This window comes from Tursiops truncatus, chromosome 13 (assembly GCF_011762595.2).
Source record: "Tursiops truncatus isolate mTurTru1 chromosome 13, mTurTru1.mat.Y, whole genome shotgun sequence".
NCBI lineage: Eukaryota > Metazoa > Chordata > Mammalia > Artiodactyla > Delphinidae > Tursiops > Tursiops truncatus.
The window spans coordinates 7,447,851-7,470,696 of NC_047046.1; the positions used below are offsets into that span (position 1 = coordinate 7,447,851).

General features: G+C 50.4%; 1 protein-coding gene across 5 annotated transcripts in view; it reads right to left on the reverse strand.

Annotated features, from left to right (window-relative positions):
• Positions 1-22,846, reverse strand: part of MLXIP (MLX interacting protein) — a 60,251-nt gene that overhangs the window by 8,459 nt on the left and 28,946 nt on the right. For 3 of the 5 annotated variants that reach the window (XR_012325102.1, XR_004521385.2, XM_033836823.2), the window contains exons 2-11: positions 9,191-9,297; positions 8,443-8,528; positions 6,589-6,678; positions 6,121-6,162; positions 5,596-5,767; positions 4,848-4,937; positions 4,183-4,274; positions 2,565-3,219; positions 2,017-2,138; positions 1,699-1,915 (exon numbers count right to left, since the gene is read on the reverse strand). Coding sequence is in view for 3 of the 5 variants with exons in the window: in XM_033836823.2 (XP_033692714.1) it covers positions 1,699-1,915; positions 2,017-2,138; positions 2,565-3,219; positions 4,183-4,274; positions 4,848-4,937; positions 5,596-5,767; positions 6,121-6,162; positions 6,589-6,678; positions 8,443-8,528; positions 9,191-9,297 (1,673 nt within the window). In the remaining 2 variants the exon portion in view is untranslated. The remainder of the gene's footprint in view (positions 1-1,698; positions 1,916-2,016; positions 2,139-2,564; positions 3,220-4,182; positions 4,275-4,847; positions 4,938-5,595; positions 5,768-6,120; positions 6,163-6,588; positions 6,679-8,442; positions 8,529-9,190; positions 9,298-22,846) is intronic. The other 2 variants (XM_073789999.1, XM_033836825.2) reach the window with 2 other exon arrangements.

Below are 22,846 nucleotides of genomic sequence, written 5' to 3' on the forward strand. Positions count from 1 at the left end.
CACCAGGGGCCCCTCTGCAAGGCCCCTCAGTGTCTGCAAGGCTGTAGTTCTCACCCTGGGTGGCGAGCACATGGCTACCTGTTCTTTTTTTGTTGTTGTTCTTTAATTTCTACATATATGTTTTCTCACACCTTTTTCAATTGTACCCACCCCTGACATTTTTTAATTAAAAAAACCAAAGAAAAAAAAAAAAAACCAAAGCGCTATTTTACCCACAAAGAACATGGTGGAAGAAACCTGTGGCCCAGGCTCCAGAGACACCCGCAGGAAGCCCCTCCCTGACCCTCCCGGTCAGTCCCGCTTCACAGCACAGATGCCTCAGGCTCAGTCCCCTCTGCTCGGCTCTTCTCCCCACCCTGCTCTCAAGGCTCTAACCTCCGGGGACCTGCCTCAGTGGACACGGCGCCGTTTCCCTGAGCCGGAGCCCCATACAGTATTCCAGGGCCTGACTCATAGCCAGTCTGCGTCTGTATCTTCCCAGATGAGGGTCCTTATTCTTCAAAGCCTGTCCTGGGACAAGTCCCTGTCTGACCCCTGTAAGTAGAGAGCCTTCCCCCTCGTGTCCTGCACTCCACCTCGGGAAGATGCCTCTGCACAGGGTGCCGGGAGCAGCTGCCACGGTTTTACCTGAGACAGGAAGACACCTTGGTCTCCCTCCGACCTGGTACCTGGCTTCTCCCCAACCCGCAGCAGAACAGCCTCGGGAAGATCATCTACCCTGACCTCTCAGCTCTTCAGACGTCACTGGGCAATATCAGTCCTACCCCGGCCACCTCACCGACGGAAGACAAAGCTGGGGAGGAAGGAAGGGGGCTCCCGAGGCGTGGTGCCGGCACACCGTGGGGGAGGGGAAGACCGGCCAGTGCCGGACAAGGCTGGGGGCTCCTGTGGCTACGGCAACACCAGGCTCAGGCTTTCTGGAAACTGTCGACGCGGACCCCTCAATTCCTTTTTTATTTTTAATTTATTTAATTAATTTATTTATTTTTGGCTGTGTTGGGTCTTTGTTGCTGTGCGTGGGCTTTCTCTAGTTGTGGTGAGCGGGGGCTACTCTTCGTTGTGGTGCGTGGGCTTCTCATTGCGGTGGCTTCTCTTGCTGCAGAGCACAGACTCTAGGCACATGGGCTTCAGTAGTTGTGGCTTGCAGCTCTAGAGCGCGGGCTCAGCAGTTGTGGAGCTCAGGCTCAGCTGCTCTGTGGCATGTGGGATCCTCCCGGACCAGGGCTCGAACCCGTGTTCCCTGCATTGGCAGGCGGATTCATAACCACTGCGCCACCAGGGAAGCCCCACTCAATCGCTTTTGTGGATCAGAACTGGCAGCTCAGAGCCAGGCCTTTCTTTTTTCTTTTTAAATTTTAAAAATCTTTTTTGGTCACTTCGCATGGCATATGGGATCTTAGTTCCCTGACCAGGGAATGAACCTGCACCCCCTGCGTTGGCAGCACAGAGTCTCCACCACTGGACCCCCAGGGAAATCCCCATCAGAGCCGGGCCTTTCTGAAGGAGGCAGTGCGAGCACACGAACTGCCTGCACTGCAATGCGCCGGCTGCTTTCCCTGGTTTATTCTGCCCTTTGCCGAGCGTTTCCCTAGCCTGGGCCACTGGCAGCTTCTCACCACCCGGCCTGGAAACCCAGGGTCAATCCCGGGCACCATCGGCAGCCTCCCCAGTCCAGAGCGGGCCCGTCACTCCACTCACGCGGTCCCAACCGTTCCAACCAGACAGCAGACTCACTGGCACCTGTGGCAGGGACCTGGGCGATGCCCCCATGTGGTGGGACCTGCTCGCCCTTTACCAGGGAGTCCGGCACTGTGCTGGGAGAGAAGAGCCGGGAGATGGGAGCAGGCTGGCTGCCCGTGCCGTGGCCAAGGTCTGTCACCAGGATGCCGCTGTGGAACTCTGTGACCCCAGGAGCCTGAGGGGACACAGGGGAGAGAGGTCACCCCCAACCACAGTCATGCTGGGTGAGGGCCACCCAAGGTTATAGGATGCTAAGGGCCTGTCTGGGCCACTCACCCTGGCGATGGCAGCAGGCGTGATGACCATGTTGGACTGGGACACGGTGGAAGCCAACATCCCTTCTCTCTTCAGAGGGCCTGAGGTCATGATCACCGCTTGGGGCTGTCCTGAAAAGGTAGCTGCCAGAACAAGGGGGAGGTGAGGGTGGCGGCCCACCTGGGGGCCCCAGGGCTGACCAGGCTGCACAGGGCGGGGCGGGGGTGCCTAGGAGCAGCACACGACCCCTCTGCTGCCACTGAGACGTCACCTCCTTGCTGCAGGGCATGGAGACAAAGCTACTTTTTTGCAGCTTCTCCTTGGAGGGGACAGATTACAGACCTGGGAAAGAGATGACCAGGACCATGTTTTTTTCAAACTGGGTTGAGACTAACTAAAAGAACAACATAGAATAGAAAAAATAGACTAGATCTACACATGTAGTCTTCCATAACCCTTCTGTCTCCTATCACGATGTGTGTGTCACGAGTTTGCAAGCCTGGGGGCGGGAAACATCCCGGCGGGGGATGAGGGCGGGGAGCCCCCACTTGCTCCCCCGCCTGGCTCACCTGGGCCGAGGCGAGCCTTCTGCAGCACCAAGGACACGGGCTCTGGCTTGGGAGCAGGCACTATTTTGGGGGGCTGCTTGTGCCTTCCCCCAGGCAACGATACGGGCTTGGGGTGCACGAAAGTTAAACGGGGTTGAGGAGGCCCAACGGTTGGTGGCCGGCTGACCGGAGACAGTGCCAGGCCACAGGGGGACACGGAGGGGGTGGGATAGTGGGTCGTGATGATGAGGCCCTGGCTCTGGCTGAAGGTGGTGGCAGAGGCGTCGTGGGTGAGGGTGGCAGAGGCCGTGTGGGTGATGACAGGGGGCGACTTGCTGACTTCAGCAAACTTCTGTGGCTGCAGGAAGGCAGGGGGAGTCGGGGGGTTCAGGGCAGTGGCGGGAGGAGGGCCTAATGGCAAGACGGGGGAAGCAGGTGCAGGGGCTGGGCTGGGCGACAGCAAAGGCATGGTGAACACAGGCAAGAAGGGCTGCGGGACACTCAGTGGTGGTGCAGAGGGACCTAAGTCTGCGGGCTGGAGAAAGGGGTCCCCCGGCTGGGAGGTGTGTTCACAGCCCTGCCCACTCGTGGGGTCCAGGGCCGTGGCTGCAGGGGGTGCAATGAAGCCGTCAGGGAGGCTCGGGGTGGGCAGAGCGGTGGTTGGCAGGATGCTCTCCTAAGGAAGGAAGAGAAGAAGTGAGGAACGAACGCTAGAGTCACACCGCTCGCTGTCACTCTCCAGCGCTGCACACCACAAGGTCCGACACAGTACCCGGCGCCTGGGACGATGCCCCGGGCAGAAGGGACAGAGGCGACGTCTCCCAGCCCTGGGACTGCTAATCTGCGGGGGTTGGATCTGGGTCTCCCCAGGCATCTGCAGGGGTCTTGTTTCCATTAGGAACTCAGTGATAACACGGCTCAGACACAGCGACTGTCTGCACACACTTGGCTCTCGGCCTGGGGATATCTTGTTTCTAGAGTCCAGCGGGGTCCCCCCAAAGTCCCTGCCATCTTCTGTTACAGAGCAGGGGCAGCCTGGATCACAGCTGCTCACGAGGCTCCCCCAGGACAGTTTCACATGTCAACTTCTAGAGAGGTCACCTCTTCCTAAAAGGGAAACGCTACAAGGAATCAATTGTTCAGATCTCAGTCTCTATAGGAGAAACTCTTCACGGAGCCAGATGGAGGGAGAGAGGGTCAGGTCACGGGCGCCTAACTGGATATGGGCACCAGCCCGAGAGTCTCTTAATGGCAGAGAGCCATGCCTCACTCAGCTCAGCCGTCCCAGCAGCTGGTAACCAACTTGCGTTGAGTGCTGAGTAAAAAGTAAAAGAAATACACGGAACTTCCTTTTCTTAGCGATCTGCGTTTTTCTTTGCTGTCTCACTGGCCCAGTCTTAACTGGTCAAGACAGAGCCCGCTGCACACAAGGTTATCTGGGCCTTAGGCAGGAGCATACGTTTACTGATAGAGTCTCCCACCTCACGGACACCTAAGGATGCTTCCAAGGAGGGCTAGGATAACTTCTTTACACATTATATGTGAGTTCACTGCTGGATCTAGTCACCCCTAGCACTTTGCTTATGGCTGCAAAGGTCTGAGGACCAGTCCGGTGCCCCTTCCCCCAAGTTCTCTCTACCTGAGCAGGTGGGCTGTTGTGATCTGGTGCAGGCCCTGAGGCGGGTGCAGGCAGCATGGAGCTGAAAATGGAGCGGCTGGAAGAGAAGAGGTCTGAAAGACAACATCAGGGGCTTGTGAGCTCTGTGCCCATCACTCCACTGCATTAAGATCCAAACAAATCAGGCACTGAACCCCACCTTACCCAGAGGAATGCCATGGCTAGAGGGCATCTCCCCGCCCCCCCACCACGAGGTAACTCTGCAGAAGGAGGCCCTCTGCTTGGAGCTGCACAGGCTGGCAACCAGTGTGGCCTCTGAAACACTCCCAGGCCTGGGTGGCACCCGCTTTTACAGTGGCAGGAGCTCAAGGACCAGTTCTAACTGCAGGAAACGGCGAGGAGGTGGCTGTGTCATCAGCGCACTCTGCTGCCTAGTGGGAGAACTGCTTACAGTCAAAGCCAAACCAGAGGCTCTGAGACGTGGAGGAGGAGACAGAACGACATCCCAGAAACACTTTCCAGGCCTTGCAGCTACTAGCAAAAAAAAAAAAAGTTCTGGAAAAATTCTAAGTCCTCTCCCTGGTCCATTCTAACAGTTGCCTCTATGACAGGGAAGCAACATCCACGTTGTCCTGGGTAAAGGAAGATGCAGGTAGCCGTGCTCTTTCTCTGCCCCAAGTCCTCACCCTGGAAAGGCTCAAAAGTGTCCATAAAGTCCAGGTTGGGCTGCAAAGGAATCAGCCCCGGTTGAATCATGTCTGCATTTCCCAGATGTGCTGTAAGAATCAGAAAGGAGACAGAGGAATCATTTTGCCTTCTCAGACCATGTGCTGTAGGAACATATTAAGGGCCTGGAATGCATCTTCCTGGCCCTGCTCGCATTCTAGATTCTTCCGAGGAGAAACGTAGGCCACTGGCTGGGATTTCTCATCAGTTCATGGGCATCGTCCGCCCTCAGAGGGCAGGAAAGAGAGTTTTCGTAGGAAAGGTAAACTGAGTGTTTGGGAACAGACACCCCCCAGAAGCCATGAGCAGCTATGCAGAGACCCCGGGTTCTAATTTCAGCCTGTGGGCTCTTCCCTGAGGGGTTAACTGGACAGCTGCACGCTGCCAGGTGAGAGGCCAGCCCAGGAGTGCGAATGATTTTCCTGAGAGTGAGTCACAGGCCCTGTCATGCGCCCCAGGCCCCTGTCCTCTGCTGAGGGACAGTATCAGAAATGTGAAACTGGTTCAGACCAAACCTCCACTGTTCCCTGGCGGTGGCACCACGGGCCTGACGGGGCCCCCACACAGCAAGGAGGCTGGTCAACCCTTCTCCTCACTGCTCACCCTAGACAAGCGACAGCAGCTCAGGGACGGCCCCGAGGCAGAGCCTGCCCTGGGGGCCCGGTGGAGAAGGCAACGTTTCCAGTCTAGAGTCTAGGGGCGGGTTACCTATTTCGCGCGGGTTGGGCCAGGCCACGGGCGGGTGCGAGGAAAGCGTGGAGAAGAGGGTGTCGCTGAATTCCGACATGAGCATGTCTGTGTTCAGCAGCGTGTCCTCCTCCATGGGGACTGGGGTCTTCCAGCCATCCCCGTGCTTGTGCCAATAAAGCATGTCATCGTCCTGCCACCGACGGGGGGGGGAGGACAAACCAAAGGGACAAGAGTGACGTAGGGGTTCCCAGCACATCACATCAGGGAAATACGCTGTACTGTTTCACAGAGCAGCCAGGGATCCCATATAAGAGATGAGGTGAGGGGGTGGGGAACTGCAGGGAGAATCCCCCTCCAGCCCCCAGCAGAGAACTGGCTTGTTTCCTTCACATCCTTCACGTGAGGTGGGGGGGGGCCTCCTCTAGCCCCAGGGTGCACAGGGGCTACCTGCTGCTGCAGTGCTGGGCCACCCAAGTCACTGCTGTTTCTTGTCAAAGGGGGAGGGGTCCCATGAGGGTCCTCATGGCCCCCAAGCTCACACACCTGGGCCAGGCTGGAGAGGTCCTCATCCTTGTGCTGCTGGAGCTGCGGAGAAAGGACAGAGAGGACCAAGGTGGTCACTCAGGGCCCAGCCAGGGGACGAGGCCCTCGGCCTCTCCTTCCTGGAAGGGGCTAACCTCCAGAAACATCTAGGCCTTCTCTCTCTGGGAGGCGGGCGGGGAGAGGGATCCTGCCCCTGCCATCCCCAGGCCAACGCTGGACACAGAGGAGATTCCCAGCCAGCGTTTGTGGAATAAAGAGCCCTGGCTCCTAGCTGGAGAAACTGAGAGCAAAGGGGTCACATGACCAAAGCAGGCCACCACTTGGGCTGGGCTAGAATGCTGGGCCAAGGAGAGGGGTGGCCAGCTCCGGGCCACAGCCTTGGGGGCCAGTGTTCTGAATCCGGGCTCACTTCTTCCCTCCCCTACGGGGCTTCCTGAACGTGCTCTCTTTGGAGCCCGAGCCAGATACCCTTTTCTTGAAGTAGGTTCTCCACTTGTGATACTCCCGGATCACGATCTCAATGCGGCTTTTCCAGTACTTCCCTTCCGTGGTGATGGCCTGTGGGGAGACGCAGGGCAGAGTGAGCAGGGGCGCTGGAAGAGCCGCCCTGCCAAGAAGCAGGTGTCTGTCTCTGGAAGTCAGGTCCGGGCAGTCCAGCTCCGAGAAGCAGGCTGCCTGCCTGCGACTTCGTCCACAGAGTGCGTCCCGCCTCTGCTGGGCCACGCCCGGCCTCTGAGTGAAGGGGAGCTTTCATTTCATGGCCCACGATAACCCAGGGGGCTTCGGGGGCCCAGGTCCTGGAGGCTGGGCCGGAGCAGGGGTCAGACAGAGTGCCTGGCAGGGGAGAAGCACAGAGTTCCCGGCGCTGGAAGAACCTCCAGAGACCCAGGCTAGCTCTCAAATGCCCTTAGCCTCCGCCACGTTTCCAAAGGGTGAAAACAAACAGCCCGTCACAGAAGGTTCAGGTGGAAAGTGACCTCTAAGATACAGTTCAGCCTCCCCACTGTGCAGGGCGGGGAGCCCCTTCCACAGCAGCCTTGAAGACCTCTGGTGACGAGGCGTTCACGACGGCCTCCGAGAGCCCACCTCACTTTCAGATTCCTTTATTTTTTTTAATGGCTAGAAAATATTAAAGCAAGTCCCAGATATCCTATCATAAATCCCACATAATTTCACCCAAGAATACTTCACTGTGTGTTTCTGACAGTGAAGAATGTTCACCGTGAATAATGCAATATTATTACCAGACCAAAAAAAGTGATATTCCTTAATACTAACACCAGATCATGTCCTATGGCTCCCAACGTCTTTCATTAGGTTACTTTCCAAGTTTTCCCCTTTTCATGGTAACAGTGAGACATGCTTGGACAAAGCTAAAAAGATGCAGAAGAGTAAAAAGTGAAAGAAGAGTCTTTCCTCCTCCTCACTCTAATCCCACGAGGAAACAATTTCTGTATATCCTTCAAGACATTTCCTATGCATGTACAATCACACAGACACACGCTTTAAAAAATTCACCTGAAGATACTCCAATACTGTTGTGCAACTTGCTTTTATTCACTTACTATTTCTTCAACATCTTTCCCTCTCAGTATATAAAGATCTCGAGTTCATTCTTTAAGAGTTAAAGATGTCTGCCTTGTAAGGAGTCAAGATCCCTCCCCGTGGGACATTCCTGGTGGCACAGTGGTTAAGAATCTGCCTGCCAACTCAGGGTCCATGGGTTCGAGCCTTGGTCCGGGAAGATCCCACATGCCGCGGAGCAACTAAGCCCGTGCGCCACAACTACTGAGCCTGTGCTCTAGAGCCCACGAGCCACAGCTACTGAGCCCGCGAGCCACAGCCACTGAAGCCCGCACACCTAGAGCCCGTGCTCCACAACAAGAGAAGCCACCGCAGTGAGAAGCCCGCGCACTACAACGAAAAGTAGCCCCCACTCGCCGCAACTAGAGAAAGCCCGCGCACAGCAACAAAGACCCAACGCAGCCAAAAATAAATAAAAATTTTAAAAAAGAAAAAAAGATTCCCTCCCCGTTGACTTCCAGAGAAATACTGACATTAAAAGAAAGTAGAGGGTAAGTCCCGGTTGAAGGACCCCCTCAGTCCCTGGGTCAGCCCGGTCTGAGAAGGCGGGAGCCCCTGTGGGGTGTCAGAGGCCACCTGCCCTCCACATCGCCATCGCTTCTCAGGGTCAAAACAGCTGCCAGGACAGCACAGCCCCAGCACCCTGTCCTGCGTCCTCCCTCTGCGGGACCCAGAGCCCTCGGTCCCACCCTTGTGAGTCACCTCCTCCCGAGTGAGGGCCCATCACATGCCAAGTACCTCTGGCCGCCGGTGCTCGTCCACTTCCACAGAGCCGTCCAGCGGAGTGACAAAGTGGCACACGGGGTTCTTGCGCTTCTCCAAATCTGGGCGGGGAGAGGGTGAGACAGCGTCACTGCGGCAGAGACCCCCGCAGGAGCTCCGCCTCTTCTGTTCACACCCCGCCCCTCAGGGGGGACCCTTAAGGGTTCTTTCCTTCTCCTTCCCTTGGAAAATGAGATTTCAGGGAAATAAAGGGGTCCAGGTCCAAGGAAAAGAGTCTGGCAGTGATGTATGGGCGAGAAAGGGAGTCTGGCTGATCAAGAGAAACACCGGCCTGAGCCTAGGGGACCCCGAGCACGCCGATCTCCTGTAGAAGTCACCAGACCCACCTGTACCCAAGCCAGCTGGACACAGGACGCGGCCTGGGCCGGCATCGTCTCAGACCTGCTGAAAACAGGAACTGTTCCCCGACTCTCCAAATGTCACCTCTCGGCTGTACACCCGTCCCTCCTCCTCTGCCTTTACAACACTGAGCACACTAGGTTGGGAGCAATCGGCCTACACTTCTGCCTCCTGCAGACGCTTGGCTGGGCCCCCAGTGCCGATGGCAATAAGGGTCCAGTTCACTCGGATTTGGATGCACACGGCCCGAGAGAGACTTCTGTTTGACACACAATGTTACAAGAGCAGGCTCCGGGGCCCGAGGTGCAAAGGCCTCCTGGTGGCAGAACCTGGAGGGTCTCCGGCCCAGCCACGCGGCACTTACACTGCATGTACCATGCCCGCCAGATGGCATTGTTGAGCCGGATCTTGTCTCTCCACTGGAGCTTCAGGCCCTTGAAATTCTTCCACTTCGGAGACACCAACTTCCCACTGAAAGGTACAATGAAGAGGGGAAACTCAGTGGTTTCTCTGAAAATGGAATGAAATCACAAAGTGCCTCCCAATCCTTCCAGGCCTCAAAACTCTGGATTAACTCATGCAAGCCACAGGCTAGGCTTGATAGGATACACAAGGCACTTTAGGATTTCTTCAAAGTGATACGGATGGGGTACAGGGGGCAATGGTGTTGGTATGGAGGAATCAGGATCGGCCATGGGTTGGTAACTGCTGGAGTGAGGTGATGCTACACGGGGTTCACTAATCTAGTCTGTCTACTTTCTAATATCTTTAAAATTTTCCATAATTAAAAGTTAAAAATCTGCTGATTTTGCCTCATACGTGTATCAAATCATCACGTTGTACACCTTAAACTTAAACAACGTTATATGTCAATTTTATCTCAGTAAAGTTGGGGGAAGGAAAAAAGAAATCTGCTGACCACCGAACGAAAGCCAGCCCGCTTGAACCTGGTCTCGGCCACCTCCTTTGCCACCAGTCCCCCTGAGGCACTTACAGTCCAGGCACACAAACGTCCCACTGGCCTCAGAACCTGTGGGGCCCTCTCCTGCCTCCAGGCCCCTGTGCTTGCGTTCCTCACTCTGCACAGACCTCCCTCCGCCCCTGGCCACCCACTCATCCTTCCAAATGATGCTCAAACATCATCCCCTCCCAGCCGGCGCCGGCCTCTCCCAGGCTGCCGCCAATCCCTTCAGGACCCCTGAGCACTGTTCACACCTCAAAGACAGCACTCATCCACTCCCCGTGTAGCAATGTGTCCCCACACCTCCTGCCACTAGACTGCAGCTTCTCGAGGGGAGGGCCCTTCCGGCATCCTCATCTGAAGCACCCAGTACAGAACTTGGCACAAGGCAGGGGCTCGTGTAATAATTCTTCACTGAATGACTTAAACGGCCCTTGCAAACAAAGCTAACGGCAGGCAAGGAATGCTGCCTGGTGGCACAGGCTTCTCAATAGTTTAGTTTTTCAAGGGCTGTGCCAGGAGCCACCTTTGAGCAGCTGGCATAGGGCTTCCCCTCTTCAGATGGCTTGAGATGGGCAAGGCACGGTCACTGGTCCATACAAAGGGGGTTCTGTGGGTTCTACATCACTGCAGGCCACAGCCCTGCCCCTTCTCCAAACCCACCCAGAAATTCCATGTGACAAGCAGTCACAACATCTGGGGTCTTCAAAGACGCACTGCCTGAGCGATAAACACTCCCTGAACCCGAACACCTGGTTTATCAAGCAGAAGCCCCTGGCGGTGCACCTGGCAAACCTCACGCCCCGCCCCGCAACTCAACCCAGCACTGGCCCAGGCTTTGGAGGAAGGCTGTGACCCACCCCCAGAGGAAACGTCACAGCAAGTCCTTTGAGAATCTGAGGGACAGACAGACAGAAGCCACCTCAGCTCAAAGGGTCAGGGGTTTCGAGCCCGTCACACGCCTTCCTCCTCCCACCTCTCCCCGGTCCAAAGGCACTTCCACCCCAGCTGTCACCTACGTTTAACAGCCAGCAGCCCAGTGTTTCTGAGCCTCTGCGGCACGACTGCATACTGGCTGTGAACTTTCACAGTCACTTAATTTCTCTAACACACCAGTTTCCTGGGTAAAATTACAATAACACCATTGCCTCCAGAGTGTTTTAATAAGGATTAAATGTACACACACACACACACACACACACACATGCACACGCACACGTTCTTAGACACACAGGACAGGTAAACCCTAAGGTAAAATGTAAAGGTAAGCTATTAATAACCACCTCAGTGATCTGGATTTAAGTTATTTTCCGAAGGCCTGGCTTTTAACACCTCCTGACTTGAAAAGTCCTCTCTTTCGTGTTTGCCACCACTGTCGTGGGGTGCCTCCTCCCCACAGGAAGAAAAGGTGACACCCACGGGACCCCTCTCGACACCAGCGAGCAGAGACCAGGGCAAAGGTCAGCCTTGACCCCCGCACAGCTGCAGAGCCACTCGCTTCCTCAGGGCCCGGAAGGCAGGCCTGGGTCCATCTACTCACTCAACAAGCGTTGAGGACCTACTGTGTGTCATGCACACGCTAGGAGGGGAGGAAAAGGATGGGTGAGGCGGATGAGGTCCCGGCCCTCATGGAGCACATGAGCTGCTGAGGCATGAGTCCTGCCTATGTGCTGCGTGCCTCGAACAAGAGCAAAGGGCTGTGGGAACACAGTCGGCATAACTAACCCTGTCTGAGCAGTCACAAGAGGCGTTCTGGAGAAGGTAACATCTCAGCTGAGGCCCAGAGGATGAGAAAACTTCAGCTAAACCAAGGAGAGGCAGAAAGGCCTGTGCTGGTCCTTCTGCCTGGCTTGACGGCCCTCAGGACAGCAACACAGGTCCGGTCAAGGCCGTAGAAAACACCCAGAATGGCAGGAGCTGGGGGGAGGGGGAGGCGGGGGGATGCTTCTAGGCCAGTCTGGAGGGCAGAGTATACACCAGAGTATATTGGTCCCGCCTCTGGGCAAACCAACCCTCTTTCCCTTCCGCTGAAAGATCTTCCAGCAACCCGCTGTCTAGCCAGGCAGGGTGTTCCTGTCTGTTCCAGAAGAAAACAAAACAAAACAGAAAACCCTCCCTACTTTTTTATTTCCTTAAGGGAAAACAAAACTTCTCTATAATTGACAGCTTCCTTATGTTGAAGGCCAGGATTCAAACACCACTTTCTCTGTGTGTCTAGCAGGACCAGAATCCTGACCCAGCATCTGCCACCTGCAGACAGCTGCCGAGGACAGAAGCAGGAGAAGAGATGGGATGGAAAACGAGGACTCCTGTGGGGAGAAACTCTGGAGTCCTGCAACGTTCCGTTACTGTGGTTTTTTTTTTTTTTTTTGGCCGCACCGCACGGCATGTGGGATCTTAGTTCCCTGACCAGGGATCGAACCCGTGCCCCCTGCAGTGGAAGCGCGGAGTCCTAACCTCTGGACCGCCAGGGAAGTCCCCTGCAACATTCTGTTAAGGACTGACCACCCGGCTTAATATAAACCCACCCTTACTCCTGCTTTGTTACTTAAGACAAAGTGGCTGATGTGAGCATAGAGCATCTTCTCAGAGAAGTCAGACAACGGCAACAGCTTCAATTACTTACCACGAAGCGGGTGGGAAGATTCAGAGAGAGATCAAACCCTGGAGGCTAGAAACCAAATCTGATAGGGTATAGTTTGGGCTTCTCATCTTCTTCCTCCTCAACTGCTGGGATGTTTCCCTCTTCCTTGATGTTTATTTCCAACTGCTATCACCCATCAACTGAGGCTTCTGTAATATCTCAACAGCCAACAGGCGGCGCTCAACCAACGCAAAGAAGTAAGTCTGCAACCAAAGCCAAAACCTAAAGTGCCCGCAGAGGTGGAGAGACGTTTCCTTACTGATGGGCTCCCTGGAGCCTTTGATGTGCTGATGTCACTGTCAATCTTCAACGGGGTGAGGAGACATTCCCTATACAGACATCCGAAGACAAGGACTGGGACCCTTTCTATGGAGGTACCCCAAGTCTAGTTTCCCACGGAACATACAGGAAAGGCTGCTCCAAAGAGTTCTAAAAGGGACCGTGCGGCTCCTTGGTGGAGCTCCCTTGAGCAGGACGCCCACAAAGCAGCCATGATCGGATTCCTGCTCCCCTCAGCCCCGTCCCAGCTTCACTCGGCTTCCAGACGCGGCTGATTGGGATACTTCTTAGTCTAACTCAGGGTTCTGCCATATTCCTTCTTTAAAGTGTTACCACTGGGACTTTCCTGGTGGTCCAGTGTTAGGACTTTGCCTTCCAATGCAGGGGGTGAGGGTTCAACCCCTGGTTGGGGAGCTAAGATCCCACATGGCTTGGGGCCAAAAAACCAAAACATAAAACAGAAGCAGTATTGTAACAAATTCAATAAAGACTTGAAAAATGGTCCACATCAAAAAAATCTTTAAAATAAAATAAAGTGTTACCAGAAACTTATCAAAATTTCTAAGACCACTGGCAAGATCTCCTCCAGCCTTGCCTCCCAACCCCACCTCCTTAAACGCCTGGGAACCCCCACACACACACCAGCTTCCTGATCAGAACAATGACCCTGATTCACCCCCCACTCTCCCAGTCTTACTCTGGGAAGGCCAGGGTCTGGGTCTGACTCATCCCAGCACAGTGCCTGGCACGTGGGAGGTGCAATTAAATATGGAATTACTGAGTACTAAATTTTTCCATAAAGAAAAACCTTCATCCCCACCCTGCCACGGCAGCCCTTCCTAGAAGACAGGTTCAGGACACGGGCAGGAAGTCTACAGCACAACAAAAGTCTCTCTCAAAACTGCCATTGGGTGGAACGAGCAAACTGAATTTTTCAGAGGTCTGGCAAGAGACTGCTTTGGAATGAAAATTAAAATGCAAGCCTTGCACAGAGAGGAGCTGGAATTAAGAAGAACGGGGGAGAGTGAGACTGGGGTGGGAATTTGGGGTTCCGTTGGTCCCAGGTAGGATTAGGTCCCAGGTCCTAATTCCTGGCCAGACCATCTCTCCAAAAGAAAGCAGGCAACGGTTCTGGGGTCTACCGGTGTGGGGCCCAGACAGTGGTGGAGTCCTTTCATTTGGTCATGCAACCACATTTGCTTGTGAGGCAATACTTCTTCACCATTCCTGATGCTTCCTGGAAACCCACGGGCAAAACGTTCCAAGGCCTATACTACCCAAAGCACTATACATATTTAATGCAATACCTATCAAAATATCCATGACATTTTTCACAGAACTAGAACAAACAATCCTAAAATTTACATGGAACCATAAAAGACCCAGAATTGCCAAAGCAATCCTGAGGAAAAAGAACAAAGGAAGCATAACCGTCCCTGACTTCAGACAATACTACAAAGCTACAGTAATCAAAACAGCGTGGTATTGGCATAAAAACAGACACATGGATCAATGGAACAGAACAGAGTGCCCAGAAATAACCCATACACCTATGGACAATTAATCTTTGACAAAGGAGGCAAGAATATACAATGGGGAAAAGACAGTCTCTTCAGCAAGTGCTGTTGGGAAAGTTGTACAGCCGCATGTAAATCAATGAAGCTAGAACACACCTTCACACCATACACAAAAATAAACTCACAATGCCTTAAAGACTTAAATATAAGACAAGACATCATAAAACTGCTAGAAGAGAGCACAGGCAAAACATTCTCTGACATAAATCATACCAGTGTTTTCCTAGGCCAGTCTCCCAAGGCAATAGAAATAAAAACAAAAATAAACAAATGGGACCTAATCAAACTTATAAGCTTTTGCACCACAAAGAAAACCATAAACAAAACAAAAAGACATCCTACAGGGCTTCCCTGGTGGTGCAGTGGTTGAGAGTCTGCCTGCCAATGAAGAGATACGGGTTCGTGCCCCAGGAAGATCCCACATGCCACGGAACACCTGGTCCCGTAAGCCATGGCCGCTGAGCCTGGGCGTCCGAAGCCTGTGCTCCACAACGGGAGAGGCCACAACAGTGAGAGGCCCGCGTACCGAAAAAAAAAAAAAAAAAGACATCCTACAGACTGAGAGAAAATATTTGCAAATGATGTGACTGACAAGGGCTTAATTTCTAAAATATATAAACAGCTCCTACAATTCAATAACAAAAAAACAAACAACCCAATCGAAAAATGGACAGAAGACCTAAACAGACATTTCTCCAAAGAAGACATACAGCTGGCCAACAGGCACATGAAAAGATGCTCATCGTCGTTAATTATTAGAGAAATGCAATCAAAACTACAATGAGGTACGACCTCACACCAGTCAGAATGGTCATCATTAAAAAGTCTACAAATAATAAATGCTGGAGAGGGTGTGGAGAAAAGGGAACCCTCCTACACTGTTGGTGGGAATGTAAATTGGTGCAGCCACTATGTAAAACAGTATGGAGGTTCCTCAAAAAACTAAGAGTAGAACTACCATATGATCCTGCAATCCCACTCCTGGGCATACACTCAGACAAAACTATAATTCGAATAGATACTTACTGGACTTCCCTGGTGGTGCAGTGGTTAAGAATCCACCTGCCAATGCAGGGGACACGGGTTCGAGCCCTGGTCCAGGAAGATCCCACATGCCGCAGAGCAACTAAGCCCACGTGCCACAACTACTGAGCCTGCGCTCTAGAGCCCACGAGCTACAACTGCTGAGCCGACGTGCCACAACTATTGAAGCCCGTGTGCCTAGAGCCCGTGCACCGCAACAAGAGAAGCCACCGCAATGAGAAGCCCACGCACCGCAACGAAGAGTAGCCCCTGCTCGCCGCAACTAGAGAAAGCCCACAGGCAGCAATGAAGACCCAATGGAGCCAAAAATAAAATAAATAAATTTTTAAAATAATAATAAAATAAAACAAACAAACAAAAACATTCCTAGGCCTGTCTCCCCCTTACTCCCTCCCAGCTAGGTGGAGTGGGTGAGCTACGGAGTGTGGAAAGCAGCACTGACATGGGGGGCCAGGCCCTTCTCCTTTCCTCTTGTGGGAAAGCTGCCCACTGAGGGCCCAGGCCCCTCCTGTTCTGCTCCTACAGAGAGAGCCTGGGGTCAGGGAGGCCTCTCTTAGTCCCGGGCTGCCTGGAAAGACAGTCTGGGGTTCCCTTATAAGCCACATCCTCAGCTTGATCAACAATACGGAGAATAATTTAGCCAGCATCTGCTGAATCTTTTTTGTTGTGTAAAATACATGTAACATAAAAGTTACTATTTTGACCATTTAAAAATGTACAATTCAGTACGTTCACAATGCTGTGCAGCCATAGCTGCTACCTCGTTTCAGTGCTGTTTTCATCACCCCCAAAGGAAGCCCTGTACCTACTAGCGGTCATTCCCCACTACATTCCCCCTGGCCTCTGGCAACTACTCATCTACTTTCTGTTTCTATGGATTTCTTTCTTCTGGACGTTTCACATAAACAGAATGATAAAATATGTGGCCTTTTATGTCTGGCTTCTTTAACGTAGCACAATAGTTTCAAGGGTCATCCACATTGTAGCATGTATCAGTACTTCCTTTTTATGGCTGCATCATATTCCACTGGATGGCGAGACCACATTTTATTTATTCTTTCATCTGCTGATGGACACTTGGGTTGTGTGACGTTTTGGCCACTGTGAAGAGTGCTGGTGTGAACTGACTCCAGTTTTATTTCCCAATCGGCTCAGAATTCTGGTTAAGGGAGAGAGGTCTGATCATTACATTGGCACTGGGGACATGATGATGGGCAAAAACAACTGTGACCTTTGTTGGAGGGCAAGCGGGCAACTGTCTATCAACATTTCAAAGCCACATCCCTCTGACTCACGATTCCACTGTTAGGAGTTGAGTCTGTAGACGCATTTGCACGTGGGCACAAAGTCATAAATAGAAGACATTAAACTGCAGTAGTGTTTGTGGGAGCAGAAAGCTGGGAACAACACACATTTATATGTGCTGATGTACAGGCAAGATCTGCAAGATGTATTCAGTGAGAAAGAAAAGCAAGGTGCAAGATATACAGAATGGCCACCATTTGTATTTGCAGCAGGGAGATATGCACACAGACACACACACACACAGGAAGGGAGGGAGAAGGAGGGAGGAAGACAACCAGTCACTCTCAGGAAAGATACACAAGAAACAGGTAACAGTGAAGCAGTGATTTCCGTTGGAGAGCTGAATCGCAGCATTAAGGGGGCTCAGTCAGAGAGTTAGTTTTCACTGTTTACCATTTTTTTTAGTGTTTAAATATAACACAGGAATGTATTATTTTTTCAAAATAAACAAGGGAAAAAGACCAGGTATAGTCCAAGACTTTATAGGGCTTCTAGTTAACTGGGGAAGGAAATTAATCACATGAGCAGATATGAAACTTGTATACAAGTCAGTTTTGTGCACCAGATCCAAATATGAGGATAATAGCTAATAAGTGGTTTCTTTAATGAGTGACTGGATGAATAATGCTCAGACTGGTCTCTCTATTCCAGGACTCCGATTCTTTTTCTTCAAAAGAGCGGTCTCTATTGGCTTTCCCTGGGATCTGGGCCTGGTTCCACAGGCTGCTAGGAGCCAAAACTAACAGGCTCCAGACAGACAAAGGTTCATTGAGGAGCCACGGCGTGGGGAGCGGCCCTGCGAGCGGCATGGCAGGAGGAGGGCACCGTGTTCAATGGAACCGCCCTGGAGCCACGGGCCCTCCGCCCTGGGCCACCTGCCCAAGCAGAGTCTCCACCCGGAGAAAGCCTGTGAGGTTTTCAGGCCCTGCTCCCACGCCCAGGCGTGGGTCCTCTCTCCTGCACCCCAAATTCATCCTCCTCCTGGGTCACTTGGCATCTTGTTTTCTTTTTTAACATTCAAAGAAAGTCGTATTGGAGAAGCAGGATCAGAGGGCGCTGGCAGCAAGGCAGGAATGTGGGCTCCCAAGGTCCTCATTCCAGGTCTGTCCTGCTGACAAGGGGTGTGTGCGTGTGGTTTGTGTGTGGGGCATGCATGTGTGTGTGTGTGGGTATGTGGGTACAGTGTGGTGTGTGTGTGTGGTATGTATGGTGTGTGCGTGAGAGAGTGCGTGTGTGGGTACGCTAGTGTGTCTAGGTGTGTGTCTGCTCACATGTGTGAGCATGTTTGTGAGGACTGTGATTGTCTGTTTTGTGTAAAAAGCAGGGAGTAATCACTTATATGACCATCAAAAATTAGAGCACCATGACGGAGTTGAAAGAGGCAAAATCAGGCTAGCCGCAGCGGTGACCCCCTTTGCCCTGACTGTGAAGGACAGTGACATGTGTCCCTGCTGGGAGTGCTCCCTCCCGTGTTCCAGCCTCCCACCTGGGGACAGACACCGCCATGCTTACACCATTCCCAAGCAAATGAGGAAAGAGAGTGGTGGTGGGAAAGAGTGGCGCTGGGCTGGTGACAACGGGAGCTGTCAGAGCCCCGCCTTTGGTAAAAAGGGTGCCGATGTCCCCTCCCCGACAGGAGAGCTGGGGACCACAGGAGGCGTGAAAGGACTGGGCCTGGTGCAGAATAAGTGCTGCCCAAATCTGGGGCATGCTGCTGAACACTGAAGTTGAGTCTTGGGCATGTTCCTGAGTGTTAAAGCCTGGAGTTTCCTGTCCGATTCGAGCCACCACTGGCCTTTCAGGCAGGAGCAGGGATGCTGGGCAGGGCACCAGTTAAAGCCATAACCATATGTCTATTTGCCAGGAGAGTAAACTTGAATCCAGAACCCAGGGTGTTCCCGACTCCTCTAGACTGAGGATGGGACCAGGCCTACAACGGGAAAAAGTGGTGTCTCACTTCAACTGCATCACTTGTTAATAAAATACTTTAAAAAATCTGCATATTAGCTATGTGTCTCTTTTACTTTATGAGCTGTTTGTGCCCTCTGTCTTCTAAAAAACTTTTTATTTAGAAATAATTATACACTCACAGGAAGTAAAAAAAAAAATAGTACAAAGCGTCCCATGGACCCTTTGCCCAGCCTTCCCCGGTGGTGGCACCTTCTCTAGATGTAGCACAACCTCAAAACCAGGAAACCAGCTTTGGGAACGTTGTTACTTAGACGACAGATCTTATTCAGTTTTCACCATCCGTTGAAGTGTCAGTTGGTTTTTTCTTGCTATTTTATATTGGTAATACTATAATATTAATGATATTAATGCTTTGTGATATTTCTGCCAATGTTTCCCCTAGGTTTTGGTTTTTACTTCTTTTTATAGCATGTCTTTGAATAAGTAGGTTATATTTTTGTGTAGTCATATCTACTGGTCTTTAGAATTTCTTTTATTGCTTCCCTGCCTGCCCACCCACCCTATCCAGAGATTTACTTTTCATTTTAATCTCTTTTTAGCCTTTTTAGTCTTATCTGATTTTTAAATAAATTATATACTCACATTGAAAGAAAATTCAAACAGCACAGAACAGTACAAAGAACAAAAGCAAAGTCACCTGCAATTCCACCTAGAGATCACTATTGTTTAAATTTTGGTGATAACATTGTGTAGTGAAGAAATAACCTTATTCAAAGAGAAGTCTAGCCCTTGCCCTCATCTCCTGAGGGGTAACCTCTAGGCCGCTGGAATGTCCTGCCCAACAGGAGTATCTGCGTTTGCCTGGGGCTTTGGCCACAGGACAACCTCACTATGTAATTACAATGGGGGCTCTGGAGCAGGGGGTGTCAGTTCCAATCTCCAGAGGAAACCATGACTAAAGGTATCAGCCATCTCTGGAGGGTCTGGAGACTAGAGGCCAGCCACACAGACAGTGATCCGGCCCCCACAGAAACTCTGAAGACCAAAGACTCAGGTGAGCTTCCCTGGTTGACAGCATCACACATCGTGGCCGGAGGGAGGTAACGCCGTCCACTGGGAGAGGACAACCAGATGCACCACATTTGGACCCCTCTTGGACTCTGCCCTACGCATGGCTTCCCTTGGCTGATTTAATCTGAATCTTGTCCCTGAGATAAACTAAGCATAAGCATAACAGTGTTCAGTGAGTTCTGTGAGCCCTTCTAGCAATTACAGAACCTGAGGATGGTTTTGGGAACTTGCAATTGGTGTTAGAAGTGAGGGAAGTCTTGGGAAATTCCCTGGCAGTCCAGTGGTTAGGACTCCACGCTTTCATGCCATGGGCCCAGGTTCAATCCCAGGTCGGGGAACTAAGATCCCACGAGCTGCGACACATGGCCAAAAAAAAAAAAGGGAGTCTTGTGGACTACTCTCTGCCACTTTGTAGTTGGCCCTAAATCCTTACAATATATATTTATTAGATTATGTATATATGTGTGTATTTATTCAGATTAAAACATATGAAAACATATATTTAAATATATGGAATTATTTTGCTCTATAATTCACTTACGGTCATGGACATCTTATTATAGTTGTATACAGCTTTTATTGGTTACAAAATATTCCATTATATACATTTATCACAATCTACTTAACCACTTTTCAATAAATAGGATTCGTTTATATTAATGGACATACATTGTTTCTGTTTTTCACTATTATAAACATACTGCTTCGATGACCATACTGCTACTTACATTTTTGTGCAACTGCACGACTGTTTCTGTGAGATAAATTCCTAGAAATTGGAAAGCTGAATCAGAGGGTATTTGTACATTTATAATTTTGTAATAGTCAAAGAATCTTTCAAGGTTTATACTAATTTTACACTCCTAATAGCAGTGAATAGTACCTACTTCCCCAAACAATTACTCAAATTAGTTATTTAAAGATTTTTTTTTTTGATGTGGACCATTTTTAAAGTCTTTATTGAATTTGTTACAACATTGCTTCTGTTTTATGTTTTGGTTTTTTGGTCCTGAGGCATGTGGGATCTCAGCTCCCTGACCAGAGATCCAACCCGCACCCCTTGCATTGGAAGGCGAAGTCTCAACCACTGAACCACCAGGGAAGTCCCAGTGTCTGCTAATCTTACAAACAAAAATTTAGATCACTAATTTTTAGTTCCCACTTATTAGTATTTTTTATGTTTATTGGCCATTGGATTTTTTAATGTTAACTGTCTGCATGTCTTCTGCTCTATTTCTGTTGTTTGAAGGCTCTTAATTTGGTGGAAATGTCTGCCACACACATGGCAGAGTTAATGTGTCCGTCTTGACTATTTATCTTTGCCTCGACTATTTCTGATGTGCTTTGTTTCGCTTTTTTACTCTACTTAGCTTTTTAATGTATGGTGAGTTTTTGTTGTTATTGTTTTAGTTGACATTGTTCATTAATGCAATCAAAATTTTAAAGTCCTTTCTTTTATGTTTCTATCTTTTGTGTCATAATTAAAAGGGCTTTTCCATCCCAAGACTGTGAAAACACTTATCTATGTTTTCTTCTAGTTCTTTCATAGCTTCACCTTTTACATCCTTTGCTCCATCTGAAAGTTGTTTTGGTTTCATGAAGATACTGGGATCCTGCTTCAGTCAATGGTTCCCACCTATTTATTCACTCAGTAATTCATCCTTCCCCTGTTAGACTAAAAAACCATCGCCATCATACACCACATTCTCATATATAATACCTGGGACCACTTCTGAGCACCCCAGTTCTTTTGGTGTTTTGTGCCTATGTTTTAAATGGTTTTACTTTTAACATTTAACTCTGACTCATCTGGGGGAAAAATCAATTTAGTTCTTTATACAGCTCACCAAAATAAATTCCGAAAGGCTATCTGATTATCTCATCTTCCCTCACTAATTTATGACACTTCCATTAACATATATTAAATTATAATATACACTAGGGTCTGTTCTGAGGCCTCATATCACTGATTCGTGTCGAATCCTGTCTCAGTATTACAGTGATTTAATAACTATAAATCTGTAGGTAGCGTTAGTCCCCAGCATTTAAAAAAAAATTTTTATTCATTTATTTTGGCTGCCCCGGCTCTTAGTTGCAGCATGCAGACTTCTTAGTTGAGGCATGAGGACTTCTTAGTTGTGGCAATGTGGACTTCTTAGCTGTGGCATGTGAACTCTTAGTTGTGGCATGCATGTGGGATCTAGTTCCCTGACCAGGGATCGAACCCAGGCCCCCTGCACTGGGAGCGTGGAGTCTTACCCACTGGGCCACCAGGGAAGTCCCTGGCCCCATCATTTTTTAAAACAAATTTTAGAATCTTTGCCTATTTATTCCTCCATGTTCCAACTTTACAATCACGTTGTCAAATCTCAAAAGAAAACTATTCTGGCATTTTGATTGGAGTTGCACTTAACAAATACACTACACAGTGTGTGTCCACCACTGACCATTCCAGCTGGGTCATCTCCATCCTAGACTGGCCTATGTTTCTCTACTTATTTGAACAACTTAACCTATTTAAAAATAGTTTTTTTTAAAAACCTGAAGCTGTCTTCTGTAATTTTCTTCATAAACGTCCTTCGCATTTCTAATCATAATACGCAGAATAATGTCAAAAGAAAGTTTAAAAAGTGAAGCCAGCAAAACAAAACAAAATCACATAGTTACACACCCAAACACAAGCACTATTCACACTTTATTGTATTCAGCACAGCACCCGCAGCTGATACGGTAACTGCCACCCTCACCCGGATCAAAGTGGCCAACCCACAGATATAAGTGAGAGGTTTCTATTATATTCAGTACCAGGAATAACCAACTACCTGCAAAGAATACAGCCTTTCCCTAGCACTTTCATCCACGTACAGGAAAAGGTAATTAATAGGTTCAAGTATTCACCAAGGTTAAGACTTTTATGTAAAGAGTGGAAGAACTCCACCCCATCTCCGACACCTGGTGTAAAGAGGAAGTAAATTAACAGAGGTCTCCGGCCAGAGTACACACCTGGAGTCAAGAAACTGGCTGCCAGAGATATAACAGAAATAGATCATGCTTGCAAATGTTTCTGAGTTCCTAGGAAGACTGGCAAGAAACAACTTTGTTAGTATCACCATTATTAGCCATTTTTGAGGCACCGCCAGCTACATAACCTACTTAAAAGGCAGAGAAATCTGAAGCTGTCTGATGCATTTCAAAGGATAAGGTAACATCCTATGGGTAGCCAAGACC